We start from the raw sequence: 20,879 nt of genomic DNA on the forward strand, positions 1-20,879 counted from the left end.
CAGCATTTAGTTGAGGGATGTGTACAGGTTGGGTGAAGTGGCTGTCCTTCGACGCACCCAGGCCAGTTGCAGGCGCCTTGTTATACCACCGAAACTCTCCTATCTATTTGGTCCTCTCTGGACCATTTTGTGTGTCCTTTCAAAAGCCATCAGTTTTGTCCATCCATGGTCTCTCTCAGCCTGCCAAGCGCCCTTGTGGGTTGAGATGGCTTTGATGGCTGCAGAAGTGGGAACACAGAACGACATAGTGCAGCCTGGATTTACAGCCCTTAACTACCCTTGAAGTGGTTGGAGTTGGAATTTCACGTAGATACCAGTACCAAAACCATACTTGGTCCTGGAGCCATTACGTGCAAAAAGTGTTTCCGGGGTAATTTTTAGAGTTTGACCACAATTCAGGCTCTGGCAACTCTTTTCAACTACGACTCCTGATGGCATGGAGAGAATGAAATAGCAGTCTCTCTATTAGAAGCTTGAAGACGACAATGTTGCCCAAATGTCTTTTCGATGAAAGGAAAGTCAACGCAGATGTCGCCCATGTCAAACTTGGATGCGCACATTCTCCCACGAAAGTACTTCCATCGCTACTTGGAACCAAATCAGATGCAAAGCGACTGACTCAAATCGTTGGAGAACACATGTTTCCGCCCTATGTTCCAACTAGTAGCGATATAATATGCATCGGGATGTTTTTCTTAAATCGTATTTTATTTGCAACAAAAACAAAAAAGGCAAGAGTGTGCCAATCGTATCCTGACTAATTTGTAGCGAGAGGCCAAATCTAGCGAACTCATCTGTCTTACAGCTACTTTTAATGTTACTGAGTCCTGGCACCCAGCGTAAATGAATAGAAAAATACTCTGCCAGTATTTTTAATAATTTGTAACACTCTTTTGCTGTCTTAGACGAGTGTTTACATATTGGGAGCGATCTCAGAGTTGCCTGACTATCCGACTAAATGAAGATTTATCGAACTCTGACTCCGCTTTTATTTAGCACTAAAGGCTTTCTGAGATTTCCAAGATTTCGGCTTGGAATACGCTGCAATGAGCTGGCAGGCGAAAGGATATTTTGGTGCCTATAGTTTCCGAATATACACCACCCTCCACTAGATCATTGTGCCATCAGTAAATACACTGGCCCCGTTTTCATTGCTTATTACACCCTTGTCTTAGTCCTCTCTGGATGAAAAATTGATTGTATAAGGCGTGTCCAGATATGCATTTACCGAGTCACAAATGTTGGTGGTAGGTATTAGAATTACCAGGAAGCATCAGAAGCATGCGCGAGTGTTCCCGATTGTTTGCCTTGAGCATCGATGATTCCCTCAATCTTAGCGCAGATTTGGCTACTAGTTTTCTACCATAAAGGTCAATTGGCAATAAATGCGGCATAACAGGGATGTGTATGCCTATAGATTTTTTTCTCACTGTTTACTTGTCTGGCACTCAAACCTTCATGAAAATAAACACGAAAAGCTTTTTCTGATACGGACCGAACTCGCGCACATTTTAATAGAACTTGGCTTGGGCTGGCAATTAATTTTTGTTAATATGATAATTAGTATTCCAAAGGCCAACGAATAGCTAAAAAGATTTATCAGTTCTTAAAATATTTTGCGAAATAGTTTCCATACAAAAAATGGTCTTCCCTTGATGTGAAGCAGTTAACTCTTAGTGAAAAACCGTAAATTCAAATTTTTATCAACCAGTCATTTTTCCTGTCAGTGCTTGATTTGAATTTAATTCTTAATTTTTATTAATTGACTTACCCTTTAACAGAGAACCAAAAAACTACCTCCTTGAAATAACATTTAAAAAACTGCGGCGTATGAGGTGTGTTCAAAAAGTAGCGCGATTTTTTAATTTTCGCAGGTTACGTGTATTCGAATTTCGATTTTTTTGTGGCGATAAGTTGGTACTCATGTCTCTCACTCATACCGATGAGTTCGGCCATTTTAAATGTTCAGTTAATTGTGTACAGCTGCTTTGCTTGCACGTGTTTCGGCTCGTCTTCGATTTTTACCTACTCAAAAAGATGGACCAAAGAACCTGTATCAAATTTTGTGTGAAAAACGAAATTAAGAGCGCGGATGCATTCCGAATGTTGACTGTGTCATACGGAGAAGCTACTTTGGGCCAAAGTAACGTTTATCTGTGGGACAAAATGTTCTCAGAAGGCCGAGAAGATGTGAACGACGAAAAGCCTGGCGGACCATTCGTTTTTTTTTTCAATGATTTGGGCATGAGACGGGTCGCCGCAAAATTCGTACCAAAACTGCTCAATTTCGACCAAAAGCAGCATCGCATTTACGTTGCTAATGAGATATTGGACTCTGTCCGCGACGACCCAAATTTGCTCCAGGGGGTTTGTGGTTATAACGTGGAAACCAAAGCTCAATCATCTCAATGGAAGCTGCCGCACGAACCAAGACCGAAAAAAGCGCAGCCAGTTGGGTCGAATGTAAAAATTTTGCTTAAAGTTTTCTTCGATTGCAGGGACGTTGTGCATCATGAGTTCTTGCCACAGGGTAAAACGGTGAATAAGGAATATTACCTGCAAGTTATGCGCGATTTGCGTGAAGCAATCCAAAGAAACGCCCGCAAACCGCCAAGAACTAAAATTGGCTCTTGCAACACGATAACGCCCCTGCTCACACATCGTTGCTTGTGCACGACTTTTTGGCCAAAAACAGTACACTAATGATGCCACTGTCACCGTATTCCCCAGATCTGGCCCCCTGTGACTTTTTCTTGTTCCCGAAACTGAAGAGGCCCATGAAAGGACGACGCTACGCTACGATTGACAAGATAAAGACGGCATCGAAAGAGGAGCTGAACAAAATTAAAAAAATAATTTTTTGAAGTGCTTCGAAGATGAAAAAACGTTTGCACAAGTGCATAATATCTCATGGGGATTACTTTGAATGGCACAAAATAGATATTGATGAATAAACAAATAATTTTTGAAAAAACACAAAATTCGCAATACTTTTTGAACACACCTCGCACATGCAGAAAAAAATGAATTTTAGTAATCTCTAAAATCGAATATCAGGAAAACGGTTAAGTTTTGGGCATCATTTCATACAACCAAACTAATCAGAAATTACAGAAATAGTTATATCCTTAAGTATCTAAGACTACTTCCCCAGTGAACCCGTATATCTTCTTCTTTCGAATGCAAGTAAGCAGTAACTTTTCCTGTCAGTGCTTGGTTTCCGTTATATGTAATTTCTATTTTGGTATATTTAATTTTTCGTGTGATATATCGAGTACTTATTCATCTAATGATCCTAAGGTGTCAGCAATTCCAGGTTTAGTTTAACTAAGATCTTCATAATCTTCCTGGTCCATTTTCAAAACTTGTGTAACCACTTTTAGACTCTAAACCCCAGCGATGCACAGTTAGTAATTGCACGTGAATAGCGATGCACACTTTCAGCATTCATCTTGCACCTAATACTGTTAGCCCTTCTAAAATAAACTTTATCACTTTATCACTGCACAGTTTTCGGTTCTTTGTATTCTAAACTACACTCAAATACAAGAAATGATGAAATTATTGACGAAATATTAGAATGGCGTATAAATTTTGAATCATCTACCGATTAATGGGTAGCGCTTTTTATACTTTCAACCAACCTGTAGCTCGTAGATTATATTTAAATATATTCCGTATCATCTCACAGCTGAAAGCTATCGTACAAAACAATTTTCAATGCCCCTTTGCGTATCTTGCCATTTTACGCCTTATTCATATCATAACTTCTGCTCAAATATGAACGAGACGTTATCAATAAAACGGTCCGCGGATGACATATGGCAAAAATAAATTTTTTGTTTTTTGCTGGGACTGTTATAACCTTACATGGCAAATTTCAGCGTGATATGTCACATAGTTTGTTTTCTGTGCTACTGTAAACGAGTCAAGCTCGAGTGTGTTCTTCGAATTCTCTTTTATGACTTCAATTGTCTCAAAATGTTTTCCACGGAGTGGCAACTTGAGCTTGGGGAATAGGAAAAAGTCACATGGAGCCATATCAGGCGGAACGATATTAACATTATTTTTGTTCAAATAATCGCGAACAAGACGTGATGTGCGAGCTGGTGCATTATCGTGATGCAAGAACTATGACTTCTTGTCCCACAATTCCTTCCTTTTAAGACGAATGTTCTCGCGCAATCGCTTTAAAACGTCTAAATAATATTCAGCGTTAACCGATCGGCCTTGCGGAAGGAACTCCGAGTGCACCACACCTACGTAATCGAAAAAAACAGTCAGCATAACCTTCATTTTTGAGCGACTTTGGCGTGGTTTTTTGGGTTGATGTACGGCCCTCTTTGAACGATTTGTACCACTGGAAAACACGTGCACGCGATAGAGCAGAGTCCCCATAGGTTGTCTGCAACAATAACAAAATTTCAAACAAATTCTTTGTTCAACTTGAATTTCCATCGTTAAATTCGAAAAACACAGTCGAGCTTGACTTGCTTACAGTAGCACAGAAAACAAACTATGTGACATATAATATCACGCCGAAATTTGCCATGTAATCTTATAACAGTCCTACCAAAAAACAAAAAAATTTATTTTTGCCATATGTCGTCCGCGGACCGTTTTATTGATAACGTCTCGTTCATATTTGAGTAGAAGGTATATGTATATGAACATATACACACATATACATAAACGCATACATATTTACGTAATTACATGGGGACATGTGTAATCTTAATTGTTGGCCCAATTTTGCGTGTTTGCTAGAAATTAAGGAAGTGTTTCTTTTTAAGCAACTCATTACAGTTCATTAGTGATTCCACATAAAAACTTTATGGTGATTGTATTATAGACACCCTTTATGAATATATGTACTCCCATATGTAAAAGCGGAAGCCTTAGGAGTCATGTCGTTATAATTGCGTGAAATAAATATAAACGACACTAAGTGACGTATCAACGAGCTCCTTGCAATCAAACCAACCAAATCTGAATGAGTTTACTATCAGTTTGCTATGCAGCTGAAGGCGAGTTCATCTTCTATATTTTTCCAATGTCACATTCTCAGGTTCTTTAAGCAGTGTGAAGCAAGAGCTCGCATGTTTCCTCTAAGGATTGTAGTTCAATTGATTTTTCTGTCCTTCTGCTGAAAAGCTTTGAAAGACTGATTGATCTGCATATAAGAAATGAAATTCCGTGGAACGTTTACCACATTCTACACATGGATAGGTATGTAGATAAATTTGAAGTTTGCACTTCGAACTCATGGTCTTTTATGCACTCTACTCGTCACTACCTCACTTAATCCTAGTCCCCTTATTAAACTTAAGATAGAGCTAGGTTGGTTAAAGCGTATATGCATATCTTCCCGCTGCATATCAACAGCCGTAGCACCATAATTTCGTGTCAGTGCCAATATCCCTAATAACGGGTGATTTTTTAGCTATTATCTTTTTAAACAGTTTAAACAAATCATTGAATTTCATTATAAAAATGCGTGTTCTGTTAAGAAAGTTAAGATCCACTTTCTTATGGGTTCGTAAATAAGCAGAATTGTCGATTTTGGAGTGAAGATCAACCAGAAGAATTGCAAGAGCTAACAATGTATCCAGAAAAGGTCACAGTTTGGTGCGGTTTATGGGCTGGAGGTATCATTGGACCATACTTCTTCAAAGATGCTGCGAATCGTAACGTAACTGTGAATGGTGAGCGTCACCGTGAACTGATATCTAACTTTTTTTTTTGCCCAAAATGCAAGAGCTTGACTTGCATGGCATGTGGTTTCAGCAAAGCGGTGCCACATGCCACACAGCATGCGTAACAATGGACTTGTTGAGAGGCGAGTTCGGTGAACATTTTATTTCACGTTCGGGACCTATCAATTGGCCACCCAGATCGTGCGATATAACGCCTTTAAATTATTTTTCGTGGGGCTATGTTAAAGTTCATGTCTACTCAGACAAGCCTACTTCAATTAACGCATTGGAAGGCAACATTAAAGCATTTATATGAGAGATACCGGCCGAAACATTGGAAAGAGTATGCCAAAATTGGACTAAGCGGATGGACCATTTGGACCAAACAATAAATTATATGGATTGTACTATCGATTTTAATAAAAATTTTTCTGAATTTTACGTGTGTTTTTTTGAAAAACTTTCCTATAGCTCTTAAAACATCACCACAAGGTGGAGTCAAAAATAAACAAGACTGAGCTAAAATAAAAACCACAGAAACTTTCTTCTTTTGGATGGCCTCTATGGACGCAAAACGTTTACCTTTCGTGGCCAAATGCATTTTTCCGAACAAGTAAAAGTCACAGGAGCCATGTCAGGCGAATAAGTTCAGTGATTGATGGTTAAAATGCGATTTCTAGTCAAAAATCAGTCACAAGAGTGGATCGATGAGACGGTATATTTTCATGCAATGAGCACCAGCTTCCTCAGGGCGAATTCCGGTCTTCAGGGCGAATTCGACGAATGCGATGCAACAAGCTTTTCAAAACGCAAAATTATAATACTGCATTAACGGCTGAGCCCGTTGGCATGAACTCCTTGTGGGCAATTCCAATTTGGAATCGTAAAAACAAATGAGCATCGACTTAATTTTTGATTTCTCCAAACGCGGTTTTTCTGATTTTTCTGCACGAGATAGACAATTATCGCCATAAACTTTTTTCATCGATTGAAATGTTTCGGTAAACGTTTTTCCGATTGTAAAACAAAATTTGATATTACCTCTTTGTTTGAAACTCGTTTTTGTACCGATGACACGTGAAACATACTGACACTTTAGACGCAATGACTTCGCTTCCACTGAACCGAATGTCACCAAGCTTTCACTGAAAATCTGCTAGAGATATAACTTCCAACGCACTAACTCATTGAAAAGATGTTGTCATCAGATGGTGTCTAAGAGTATGTACGTAGATAAGTGTACATTTGAAATTCAACATGGGAGTAGATATATCTTCTCATACATTTCTTCCAATAATAGTCACTTTGTTTATTTTGTTTAATAATACCATTTTTTTGCGAATGAGTAGGTTTAAAGGGCCCAATGCAGCATCAATGCTGCCGTCGGAGCAGCATACTAAAAGACTCCTCGTGGGGAACCGTTACTCACCCTGGAAACGCTTTCGCATTACTTCAAAGTAGCGTTCCATCTTCCTCATTACAAGTTCTATGCTTATGCGCTTGCGTCCAGATCACGACTTTTCATTTCATCCGGAGAAATTTTTCTGCGAAACCAATGATGAGTTCCCATGTCTCCCCGCTGCGTCACATCTCATCGACTACATTTTCAGTGGTTATGTGACCGATTGCATTCTCCAGCGTTCGACATTCTTGTCCCCAACGCATGCATTAGAAAAAGGTGTGCTCAGCGTCATCGTCGGCGGCATCACCGTATATGCGTGTGGGATATTCACATTTCCCTATTTTGAATATTCTGGAAACACCCGTAGTCTGAAAGTATTTGGGTTGCGGCGTTTTTTTTTTTTAGCCTAGCTTAGTCATGTAGCGACGTCTTTTATTAGCCTAGCCGTCCATCTGCCATGTGTCTCGTTTAACCTGCGGTCTTAACATAGACTTCTTTTTTCGTCCTTTCCCACCCTGTAGGTTTGTTTCCTTCTTTCTCTCAAAGGCTAGTAAATCGATCCGTATTGAACCTCTTATTACTTCAGCAGCTGGCACTGATACTGCGCAGTTGGCAGCCACGATTCTCACTGGTGATTTGCCTTTAGCGCATTTGCCTCACAGTTCGGCTACGTATAAGAGAACGAAGAGCGTGGTAGCCATCACTATTTCTCGTTTTTTTGGGCTAGTCCCCCGATGTTTGCCATCAGTCTACTGAGTGGATTGTCATCTTTGCGCCTTTCTCTGCTGCGTGTTTTATTGTGGCCCAGAAAGTTGATCTTGAGTTCAGTCTTAAGCCTAGGAGCAAGTTTGCATGCTAACTCCTAACGGGATTCGTACTTCTTGATATATATAATATTAGCTCCGTTTCCTCTGTGGCTAATTTGAGGCCACGTGAATCTAGCCGGGTTTGTGTCCGTATCATGACTTGGCTAAGTTTTCTACGAGCTTCTTCAAAGTTTGGGCCGCGGTGACTGCGGCGATATCGTCTGCGTATCCGATTATAAAGGTACTATCGGGCATTTCTATATCGAATATCTCGTCATAGCTGACCGGGCCCAAGAACTGATTCTTGTATCCTTGCCAGGAGAAAGCCATTATAAAGTCATTGTGTAAATAAACCATTTTGTATATAAATTTGTCAAATATCTTGGTCCTAACACCGTCTAGCATAGTTTATTTCTTATTAATACAGACTTTGAAGGAAATATTAACGTCGTATACCAAGTTGTAATGGCTACAGAGTCTTATCAGGTATCAAAGTGAAATATTGCGTGAGGTCTGGAAACTATTATTATTTTCTTACTTGTTTTCTCTTTTTTTTGTCATACAAACAACTTATGGAAATTATTTTTTCAGGTATTAAAGAACAATGCATTAAACAAACAGCTTTAAAAACATTGCAATAGGTACGGCACTATTATTACCAATTGCTAATCCCGAGCTTCGGGGTTTGTTCCATTTCTCTGTCTCTCTAATTTCTACTATTAATCCTCATCTTTTATGTTCCTATTTATCTGTCTCACGATTCCTACATTTATCTCTAAGTTTATTTTGAATTTTTTATACATAGGTTTTTTTTTTGGCAAGTACAGCACTCAGACACCATTAAGTCCGGTGTACTGCACCTCCGAAGAAATCTGGGTAGATCCCGTGGAGCAAAGGAGCCAAGGTTAGTCGCTTCTTTACACATCAGTAGCAAGGACCTCAAGTCTGTTTCGCGCGAAGGCCAGGCAGACGCACTGAAAGTGGTCCGCCGTCTCACCCCCCCTCTCCACATACTGGGCATAGTGAACTGTCTGAGATGCCTACCTTATCCATGTGCTTCGCCCGTGGAAAGTGGTCCGTCAATTAGTCCAACCGCCTACAGTCCCTTCTGCTTAATGACAGGAGGATCTGCGACAGTCGTTCGGATGTGACAGATAACATCAGTTTCATCCGTTTGCAGCCTCTCTCTTTGTGGACAACCGCCAATCTCCCTAGTGGGTTGAAGTAGCCACTTTGCTAAGCTGGCTGTGATGGCTGCAAAATTGTGGTAGAACAGGTAACTCTTACAGCACTGAGGCAAAAAAGTCCACTGTATTCGAAGCTCTGGAAAGTAAAAGGGTTGATAGTAAAGAAGTAAATGGGAGAAGCGGCGGAGAAAAAGAGATAGGATAGAATAAAAAACAGAGACAGAGAATTCTATCATATTTCTATCCTATTCAATTCTAGTCCTGTGAGAATTTTCAAGACTCTTTGGCAAATCTAAAAATAAACTCCGGTTGGAAGAGCGAATTTTACCCATTCTAACGACATTGGACCACAAAATTCGAAGAATTGATCTAGCAAAGGCAGGAGACTCACAGAGAAAGTGCTCAGTGCTATCCAGCTCGTCTAAACAAAACAGATAAATCAAGTTCTCAATGATTCTAATGGTGGTCATATGCTGATTTCATTTTCTTGTAACAAAATTAAGCTTCATCCTACATTCGTGAATAATCTTTGAGATTTACTTTGCGTTCTCCAGGGCCCTCAGTGTAGTTTGACTGTCACTAAAGACTCCAATCTGCTTATTTCAGAATGGTAAAAATTTCCCATAGCGTAATAATATTAAATACTATCGTTTAAGTACCATTCAACTCCAAAACCTATTGCATCCTTCGACCCATCGGTAAAGAAAATATCCATAACATTTCTTTAAATGAACTCTGGATTACTTCATTGCTCACGCAAATTTCCTTCCAAATGCAACTATGAGCATAAGATCTTCCTTATGTGCCAAAAGCAGAGGATACTACTCAAATAGTGTCTTAAAGATTTTTCAGTGCCCAGAGGTTTTGTCTTCGTTCCAGAAACCATATTTATGGAATCTGCATAATCCTTTTATTGCTTTCTGCTATATCTTAAGATCCAAAGGGATCAAATCAGGCATAGCGTTTAGAGCATCGTCGGAGGCTGTACTTATGGCACCCATAATGCATAAACATGCACTTATTTCCAGTCTGTATAGTTGCTGACGTGTGGACTTAACCATCGCCCGTCGTCACCAAACTACCGAGGTGATGATTGGTCTAATAAAATTTCTGTATAGCCACAAGACCACAACAGGTTGCAATTGCTTTAATGCGCGAGCCACCTTCAGCGAAACATGTGTCTTCAAAGTCAATTTCTTATCCAATATAACTTCTAGATATTTAACTTCGTCAGCAAGGCTGAGTGTCACACCTTTGAGTACTGGAAACCTAAGCCCATCCAATTTCCGTTTTCTCATGAACAACATTTGTTCGGTTTGACGGAAAGACCTTGTCTTGTGCACCAATCATCGATTTTATCTAGAATTCTCTACACTTTCATGCAAAGTTTTGAGAGATAAACACCATGTGCCGTTTCGTTTGCATTCATTTCCTACACTTTAACTTCGAAAATAACTAATACATCCTACTCAAATCCCATTGATCATAACCGATATCCATATGCGCTAACCATGGAGTTTAGATACTTAAAAAAGCACCTACATCCCGAGATCCCGAAATTGCGGTATTGCTGGACAGCCGGGATTGGCATTTCTAGCGCATTTGTTAATACGAAAGCACAGCTTGAACACTTAAAAACAACTCTACATTTGAATAGCTATAATTAACCAGCGCACAGGTGCATATGCATATACATACATGTGTATCTCTATCTCCACCACAAACTGTATTTAAATATTTAATGCACTGATAACAAAACTAGGCACTATTGATCGCAATAAGAGTTTCAGCCGTTCATAGCATTTGAAACGGGTAACCCATTATACTTGAAGAGAACTGGTTTTAAAATAAATAAAAAGGTAACGCTTTATCTCATTTATGGCATTACATAATTTGTTTGCAGTCATCATTAGTCGTTCCTGCCAGTCGAGCCTCCGTTTACTTTTATTAAAAAGCAAGTGGCGATCGAGTAGGTTGCGGTTGATAGCAGCACGAGCACAATGACACTTGCTAGTCACTCCGCGAACATCGAACCTCGCGGTTTATACTCACTTGTGCCGCAACTTGAAATATCGAGATAAACGAAAACCAAATAACTAAATAAAACCCAAAGTCATATCTAACTTTTACTAGTTCAGCTTTTATCGCCTACTTCGTCTTACAAGCAAATATTTTGAAAATTCGCTGACTTGGAATCCAAAAGCGCCGAACAAATGACTACTTGTTTTGTCATCAATGGTACGCCTTATAACGGTAAGCCAACGCTGCAGCGGTTACACTATATTACAGTTCATAACATAGTTTCGATTTTACTTGGGCTATCGCAGTGGACCTGTCCAGCTTGCCGGCCGACATCACGCTGAACACCTTCATTCGCGAGCACGCTCAACTAACAGCAACAAAATTCATGTGTCTGGAGGGTGGTTGTGGCGCTTGCATTTGCGTCGCAAGAGGCAAGCATCCAACAAGCGGCGAGACTCGCACTTGGGCGCTTAATTCGGTGAGTCGTTTATGTACAAGAAATGCCTATGATTTCCTTTATTTTGAAAATGCATTACTTGTTGACCATTTAAGTGTCTGACGCTGTTGAATACTTGTGCGGATTGGCAGATCACCACATCCGAAGGCATTGGCGGCAAACGAATTGGTTATCACCCAATTCAAAAGCGTTTGGCCAAGCTGAATGGCACCCAATGTGGCTTTTGTTCACCTGCCATGGTGATGAATATGTATGGACTGCTGGAGTCTAAAGGCGGTCAGGTTACCATGGAAGAAGTGGAGAACTCATTTGGTGGCAATATTTGTCGCTGCACCGGTTATCGACCCATACTGGATGCCATGAAATCATTTGCCGTGGATAGCAATATTGGGTTGCCTGAGGATTGTGGCGACATTGAAGATTTCGAATTTGTGGGTTGTCCAATGGCGGGTAGGCAATGCGTGGGCAGCTGTCATCAACAACTTACTGCTTTGTCTTATGCAGATGACAGGCAATGGTATTGGCCACGCTCGCTCAGCGAAGTTTTCGCTGCACTCGACAAAGTGGGCAACGAACAGTATATACTCGTGGCGGGAAATACAGCGCATGGTGTCTACAGACGATCGCCGAACATCAAGCATTTTATCGACCTGCATGCAGTGCCCGAGTTGAAGCGATATACTATTGACGGCGAAAAGCTTACGCTGGGTGCTAACTTAAGTCTGACGGAAGCTATGGAAATTTTCAAAAAAGTTGAGCAACGGTCTGGCTTCGAGTATTGCCAACAGTTATGGCAACATTTCGATTTAGTCGCCAATGTGCCGGTGCGAAATGTGAGTATTTCTTGAGGCAGAGAGAGAGGGAGAGAGCGAGCGGGAGAGAGATGAAGAGGGAGAGATGTATTATTTTCATTGAATTGAACCGTTGATTCTACAGCTCAGTATATATGAAACCTTTCTTATTTCAAATCACAAATAAAAGATGGGCACACTTGCGGGTAACATCAGCATAAAAAAGGCACATCCGGAATTTTCATCTGATATTTTTCTTTCATTCGAGACACTCAATGCCCAAGTTGTTATTCAGGAGTCTCCAGCGCAATCGAAAAGTATGCCACTGCTGGAGTATCTTAAATCACCCTCCGGTAAAGCGGTCATTATAGCATTTGAATTGGCAGCGTACCCAAAAGAGAGATTTGTTTATCACTCATACAAGGTAAGTGTCTTTATGTCTCAACTCATTTGATAAAAATTGTGGGATTCTCAACCCAAATTATGGTATTCTCAACCGCATGCATACCACAGATCACACCAAGAGCACAAAACGCGCATGCCTTTGTTAATGCCGCCTTTCTATTCGAAATGGATGTAGCGACATGGGGTTTAGTTAACTCGGCACGCATTTGCTTCGGCGGCATCAATCCCGATTTTGTGCATGCCACTGGTACCGAGAAGCTCCTAGCAGGAAACAATTTATTCGATAAGGAAATAGTAGCGAAAATATTTAAAGTACTAAATGCGGAAGTTTTACCCAATGATGTGTTACCAGATCCCAGCCCCGAGTACCGCAAGGCGCTGGCTTGTGGACTATTCTATAAGACTTTGCTTAGGCTTGCGCCAGCGGAAAAGGTTAGGGATGAATATAAAAGTGGAGCTGACATTCTGAAGCGCTCACTTTCATCTGGCTTACAAACATTTGAAACGATTGAGAAAAATTATCCCATCACACAGCCTATACAGAAACTGGACGGTGTGTTAAATTTATATTTTTCAATATTCTTGTATATTAAAAAGTCATGCCCTTCACCCTCTAATTTTAGGATTACTTCAGTGCGCTGGCGAGGCGACCTATATGAACGACGTTATTACCACTTCCAATGCTGTCCACTGCGCATTTGCCAATGCCACTAAAGTAGGCGCAAATATCGAACAGATCGACGCTACCGAGGCTTTGGAAATGACGGGTGTGGTTGCATTCTATACAGCCAAGGACATCCCAGGCACCAACACCTTTTGCGACACAGCATTTCAATATGAAGTGGAGGAGATATTCTGCAGTGGTACCGTAAAATATTATAATCAGCCATTGGGTGTAGTTGTAGCAATTAGTAGTGACATTGCAAACCGTGCCGCTACGAAAGTGAAAGTTATCTACAGTAATCGTCCAACTAATGTTAAAATTCTTCCCACTATGGCCGATGTCTTCGAAGCACAAACAATGGCGCGGGTTAAGCGGACTGCATCTTCGCAAAATGAAATTCAACTCTCAGATCAGCCAGATATCTCAGCAAGAGGGGTTTTCGAAATTGGAGCTCAGTATCACTTTACGATGGAGCCTCATACAACCATAGCTGTACCGTTAGAGGACGGTCTAGAAGTGTGGACCTCCACTCAATGGATGGATCACACACAGTCTGTCATCGCCAAAATGTTGGAAATGAAGGTCAATGATGTACAATTAAAAGTGCGTCGGGTCGGCGGCGGATATGGTGCTAAAATCACAAGGGGCAACCAAGTCGCTTGTGCCGCGTCATTAGTCGCTTACAAACTCGGTCAACCTGCACGCTTTGTGCAGACTATCGAGTCGATGATGAATTCAGTTGGCAAGCGTTGGGCTTGTCACTCCGATTATGAGTTTCACATCAAAAGCAATGGGAAAATTGTAGGGCTTACGAATATATATTACGAAGATGCCGGTTGCACATTGAATGAGAATCCGGTCGAGGATTACACAGCCGAGGCAGCGAGAAATTGCTATGAACTCAACAACTTGAACTCGCACATATCGGGGCAGCCAGTCATTACGGATGCACCCAGTTCGGCGTGGTGTCGTGCACCTGGTTCGCTCGAGGCTATTGCCATGATAGAGAACATATTAGAGCACATGGCATTTGAGGCAAAGATAGATCCAGCTGATGCGCGTCTGATCAATATAAAACCAGGAAATAAAATGGTTGAACTGCTACCACGATTTTTAAAGTCGACTGAGTATACCGAACGACGAAAGCAAATTGAAGCATTCAATGAGAAGAATCGTTGGGTGAAGCGTGGAATTGGGTTGGCAATAATGGAGTTTCCAATGCATCTGTTGGGACAATTTGCTGCCACTGTAGCCATATATCACGTAGACGGTACTGTAATCATTGTTCATGGCGGCATAGAGATGGGTCAAGGTGGGTCTATGTAAGCCATTTACGTAAGTACCTAAACACAAACTCTGCTCTCTCTTTCTTTACTTTTAGGTATGAACACGAAAATTGCGCAAGTTGCCGCCTACACACTTGGCATACCGGTATCGTTTGTGAAAATCGAGTACAGCGACACAATCAATGGCGCTAATTCGGATGTCACCGGCGGTTCATTAGGCAGCGAAAGCCTTTGTTTCGCTGTACGGAAGGCCTGCTACACGCTCAATGAACGCCTGGCGCCGGTCAAGGCAGCGCTCGGTAAAAACGCCAGCTGGCCGAAAATTGTGGAAGAAGCCTGGACTAGAAAAATAAATATGGTTGAAAGTGAGCATTATAAGCAGGGTGACATGCAGGACTACTCTGTTTTTGGTTTGGCGCTAACCGAAATAAAGTTAGACATTTTAACGGGCAACCATTTAATTGAACGCGTAGATATACTAGAGGATGCTGGTGAAAGTCTGAGTCCTTACGTTGATATTGGACAAGTTGAGGGCTCATTTGTTATGCTGCTTGGCTACTGGCTAACCGAGCATTTGGTATATGATCGTCAAACCGGAGAGTTGCTAACTAATCGTACCTGGAATTATAAACCCCCAGGTGCCAAGGACATACCCATTGATTTTCGCGTAGAACTGCTGCAAAAGAACCCCAACCCTGCTGGATTCATGCGCTCTAAGGCTACCGGTGAGCCACCGGCCTGTCTGGCGGTCAGTTCTATATTCGCGATGCAACAGGCTCTACAATCAGCGCGGCAGGACGCTGGTTTGAAACGTGAGTGGGTACGTTTGGGTGCGCCTACAACGCCTGAGGTAATCGCTTTGAATGCTGGCACCGATACGTCTTCATTTTCTTTGGAATAATAAGTGGATATAGGCAGCTCTCTTACACTGGCGAACGTGACTGAATGCATAGACACTTTTTTCAATATTTATCGTTTTTTCGGGTGACTCTATTTTATTACAATATTAAATGTAAATATGGAGCGTTCATTAAAATTTCAACATAATGTTAAGTTTTGTGTAGCTGGATATCAAAAATTATATAAGCAACTTGAGAAACCAAAACAAACAGCCGCTAATTACAAACTTTATAACATCAAAACAACCAGCAGGGGGCATTAATAACGAATGAAATTCTTCATTTGAATCAAACCCGACAATTGTGCTAGACATATCTCACATATCTACTGATGATAGCATTTCTGGAACAGTCCGTAATAAGCGTGTGCGCATGTTATCAATTAGCGAGGAATAGTTGCAAAATCAATTTTATTCCTAATTTCATTTTGAGTTTTTATATTTTGCACTTATGGATTGAATTCTCACTGTGCACTGATTTTAATTTTTCTTGTAATAAAAAGTAATTGTTTTTGTTTTATGTAATACGGATTTCATTATTACTACATATCCCCGAATTTACAATGTGTCGCAAGTATTTTTTTACACAATTTAAGGTTTTTTGCACGCTTTTCTAAGGAACGTATCTATCGGGACCGAATTTTTTAAATTATTCACGCAAAACCTTAAGTAGACGTGTTCTTTTTGTGCGCTGCAGTTATTTCTGATTTACTTGCGTTTGTGCCCAGATTATTTGCATTGTTTTTAGCGAATACGTGTCAGAGAACTGCACCGGTTTTGTTCGCTTGAACAAAAAAACAGGCCTTTGCGTTTAAACGATCGAACTTGTTCAAATAAGTTATTGTCATTGTTTATTTCAGCTTAATCAAATCATGTGCTGCGTTTTAGCTCTCCGATGTTATCACCAACCGTCTTCATAGCAGCCGCTTCGGGTATTTGCTGTTCGGCTGTACATTCATTTTTTGAGCAAGAATAAAAGGGCAATAGAGCCAAATGAGCCGGTTTGCATGTTTCAGTTTTTGCATGTAACAATAGCAAAGTAAAAGCAAAATTTTAAAGCAAAAACACTATATTTTCATATATTTTTTTTTTTCTTAAAACTTATAATAATCGTTTGATATTATTTTACAACGGCTGAAACCAACTAATCCTTTCAAATACAAAACACAATTTACAGCGTATATTGTACGCCAACGCTCGTTTGCTCGAACATGTGCTATTTACAATAAAGACAATTACTTCTTTGAACAAGTTTGATCGTTTGAACGCAAAGGCCGATGCTAATTTCATTCAATGCTGCTTTTGGTTCAATGATTAGATTTGAGCCGAAGACATTAGATCATACGTGTTGACTGAGCTGAACTACGCGTTCGCCTGCATGAGCTGACTGCACTTGACCAAATATTTTGGTTCAATTGACTGAATGTGAGCAAGAAATTTAGCGTATGAACAACTCAAGAAAACAGTGAGCCATGCAGGTCTCTGATACGTGTCCCTTTGAACACTTATTGAATATTCCAATTCTATGGTCGCGAAATAATTTTGTGTGCGTTAATACAAAGTAAAGCAAAGTAAAGTAGAAAATTTTGCAAATTATAACAAGCAAGAAATGACTTCAAGAGGAAAAGTCACACGCCAAACGGTATCCACTCCGCAAAGCAGCGCGAGCATTCTCTCTAAAGGGGAGAAAGAAGGGAGCTCGCTACCTCCTTTCTGGCTTGAGCGGATAGAGGAACAACTCGAGTTGCAGAGAAGGAGTATTATCGAAGAGATTTCCGAAAGAGTGAAAACTTCCGAAGAGCGAGTGATGCAGCGGTTTGGCGAAATTGCGGCTGAGATGGCGAATCTGGGGAAAGCCATAAAAATAATGGAAGAACGCGTGGGGAAAGCTGAAGCACAAATCCAACTGAATGGTCAACTACAGGATGAAATTGCGCTACTGAAGACTCAGCTGAATGAGTGCCAAAACCAAGCTGTCTCCACCGATCTCATCATCAACGGCTTGCCGCACATGGAAGGTGAGAATATTGACAATATTTTTGGTAGCCTTTGTCATACGCTTAACATGCCAGCGCCACAAGTCTACTGTTATACAGGGTAGGCCATTTAAAGCGGGCCCATTTGTTTCTGAAAAAAAACATTGAAAAAAACATTTTTTTTTGTGTTGATATGAAAAATCATTTATTTTGATTCAAGGAGATTTGTTCCAGCTAGTTTTTGAAAATGATATCCTTCAAATGTTTGCCTCTGGCCTTGATGGCCAAATGTGTCCTTTTTTCGGCGTTTTCCATCGTTTTGGCCAATATTTCGGCCGGTATGGCGGCGATTTCGCGTCGGATATTGTTTTTAAGTTGAGTTAGAGTCCTTGGCTTGTTGATGTATACCTTGGATTTCAGATAACCCCACAAATAAAAGTCCGGTGGCGTCAAATCTGGTGATCTCGGTGGCCACGGAAAATCACCATTTTTCGAAATCAACCTTCCAGGGAACAATGGCTTCAAAAAATCGATTGTAGCGCGTGAAGTGTGGCATGTAGCCCCGTCCTGTTGGAACCAGTAGCCTTCCATGTCATTTTCTTCGATGATTGGCATAACAAAATCGCGTATCATGGCACGATAACGCTCTCCATTGATGGTGACAGAGGCTCCATTTTCATTTTCGAAAAAGAACGGTCCGATGACCATTCCCGCACAAACACCGCACCACACAGTCACTTTTTGATCGAAGAGAGGCTGTTCTTCAACTAATTGAGGATTTTCGGCAGCGTAGAAGCGACAATTTTGCTTGTTTACGCCTCCATTCAACTGAAAATGAGCCTCGTCTAACATGATGATTTTTTTCCAAAAGTTGGGTTCATTTCGAACGGTTTCGACGGCCCATTTGGCATAATCAAGCCGTTTCGGGTAATCAGCCGGGTTTAATTTTTGTGCCATTTGAATTTTGTACGGAAACATTTTCAAATCGATGCGAATTATGCGCCTGAGTGTTGTCCTGGCGATGCCTAACTCCTGAGAACGACGATAACTCGATGTTCGCGGAGCCTCCTCAACACTGGCTCGTACAGCCTCGATATTTTCAGCAGAACGTCGTGTACGTTGTCTGGATGCGTGGCTGGTATTGCTGAGACTACCGTGGTTAATAAATTTTGCGTATAAACGCTGTAAAGTGCTTTTGGATGGCGCACTTTTAACTTTATTTTTTTTTTTAACGCACGTTGAGTTTTCACAATTGAGAAGTTATTTTGGATGTAAAGCTGAATTATTTCAGCGCGTTCTTTTGGAGTGTACTGCTCCATGGTAAAAATTGTCTTGGACTGGCGCTTCCAACGCGCTATGTCATTAGTCGATCTGACGTTCCTGTCAAAAGTTATAGGGTTGCCAGATGGGCCCGCTTTAAATGGCCTACCCTGTAATTAAATTATCATCTTCTGTTGATCGCTCAAGATTATTCAAATCAGTGGCTAATTATGGCAAAGCCAAAAAGAGGCCACTATTACTCTGCGATGCTAGACTCAAATCAGAAGGCAAATTACACATACACGAATGTCTCACAAAAAGCAAACTAATGCGCTTAGCTATGCAGCTCAGGTGAGAACAAAAAATCACAGCCGCCTTCACTATTCGTGGTTATGTGTATGTACGCATTCGCCCTAAATGCAAACCAGTTAAGGTGACTAATATTGACAAATGACTAGTGACTAATGCTCCTTGATAGACATTTAATGCTGAGAATGTCTAATATGTATCTATGTTAATGCTCTACATACTCTCTGTTATTTTATTCTCTTCCTTTATTTTATTGCTTTTCTCTTACCTTCTCACATCTTGTATTATTTCTTAATTTTCTCCGTTATTCTAACTTTTGCATTTTTTCTGTTTATTGCTGTTCAATCTTTGTTTATGTCAATCATTTTTGCAAACACACATATATATATACTCTTGCGAGCTTGTGCTTTGTTGTTTCTGTTTTTGTTCAGTTCTAATCAAATTTATAGGTCTGTTCGGTAAACTGAGTTCGGTACAATTTATTGAGAAACGATCGTAATATAATATTAATAGAAAAGGGGGAGAGTTGCAGTGTACTGCTAAAAAAGGTTGAAATTTAAACTGATAGCAAAGTCAAATAACTGTGAAAATGAATACTTATTTACTGAAGTATCTGATGGCATGAATAAAATTTTAGTTGCATGTGTTTACAATCCTAACAAAAGTGAGCAATACTGGTACTCTATTTGTTGACCTGTCTGAATCTGTCTTAAATTATGAACGTATCCTGTTGTGTGGTGATTTTAATGTTAACCTTTTAAAAAACGAGCCTAGTAGTAGTAAACTATTCGACCAGTTGGCAACAGCAGTTGTGTTGTTGTGTTGTTAACGGAATTACACCAACGAGATATTCAAATAACTCACAACCTAGTCTTCTTGATTATTTTATAACATGTGACTTGTCACATATTCTTAAATTCGACAAAGTTGACTTTATCTCTGACCATGACTTAATATTTTGTACTTTAGATGTTGTGATGAATCGTCTAAATTTAGGTGCCACCTACGAGTATCGTGATTTTAAATCGTTGAATGTTAATTCTCTGTATTCAGACATGGGTTCTCTAAATTGGAATGAATGTTGGTTTCTTAGTTCTGTTTATAATAAACTTGACTTCCTCAACCGTAACCTATCCTCGTTATTTAACATGCACATTCCGCTTCGTTCTGTAAATGTTTTAAAAGTTCATATCCTTGGTACAACTCGAAAGTTCGAGCTGTCATTCGAAAGCGCATCAAGTGTTATGCTAAGTGGAGAAAAAACTTGACGGATACTTCTTGGCGCCGGTACAAGGAAATCCGAAATGAAACCACTGCAATAATACGACAAGCGAAACGTTGGTACAGTTACTCAAAACTTGATCCGTCACTTCCAACAAGAGAACTGTGGCGCAGCCTAAAAAAATTTAAAATTCATGGCAAGGAAAGTCCCGAATGTGAGATTGACCTTGATGAACTTAATGACTACTTTATTAGTGTTGGCAAGAAAACAAATTGTGCTCCTATTTTAAAAGAGTCCTCACCTTATGCTACTCTAAAAGAACAGTTTCAATTTATGAGAGTTAGTGAGGTAGATGTCCTGAGAGCCTTGTCCAAAATAAAGTCTAATGCTGTAGGCGATGATGGCATCGCGCTAAAATTCGTCCGTATAGTCATCCAATATATAATAGGGCCCCTTACCCATATAATAAATCATTTCTTGACTAGTTCATGTTTCCCA

The 20,879-nt window shown here is 40.4% G+C and overlaps 1 protein-coding gene across 1 annotated transcript; it reads left to right on the forward strand.

The window, feature by feature from the left end:
- Nucleotides 1-11,304: 11,304 nt before the first annotated feature.
- Nucleotides 11,305-15,635, forward strand: LOC129236066 (uncharacterized). The gene is made up of 7 exons (XM_054870254.1): nt 11,305-11,344; nt 11,419-11,591; nt 11,666-12,403; nt 12,552-12,785; nt 12,875-13,319; nt 13,390-14,742; nt 14,812-15,635. Exons 1-7 carry the CDS (start codon nt 11,305-11,307, stop codon nt 15,615-15,617), a joined length of 3,789 nt encoding a protein of 1,262 aa, XP_054726229.1. The 3' UTR covers nt 15,618-15,635.
- Nucleotides 15,636-20,879: the final 5,244 nt, after the last annotated feature.

Source organism: Anastrepha obliqua, chromosome 1 (genome assembly GCF_027943255.1).
Source record: "Anastrepha obliqua isolate idAnaObli1 chromosome 1, idAnaObli1_1.0, whole genome shotgun sequence".
Classification (NCBI taxonomy): domain Eukaryota; kingdom Metazoa; phylum Arthropoda; class Insecta; order Diptera; family Tephritidae; genus Anastrepha; species Anastrepha obliqua.

Bases quoted from the DNA above. Each gene is read 5' to 3' on its own strand.
- LOC129236066 (XM_054870254.1), top strand. From the start codon at position 11,305: ATGACTACTTGTTTTGTCATCAATGGTACGCCTTATAACG. The intron at 11,592-11,665 runs GTGAGTCGTTTA...TGACCATTTAAG, and splicing joins GCACTTGGGCGCTTAATTCG to TGTCTGACGCTGTTGAATAC. The intron at 13,320-13,389 runs GTGTGTTAAATT...CTCTAATTTTAG, and splicing joins GCCTATACAGAAACTGGACG to GATTACTTCAGTGCGCTGGC.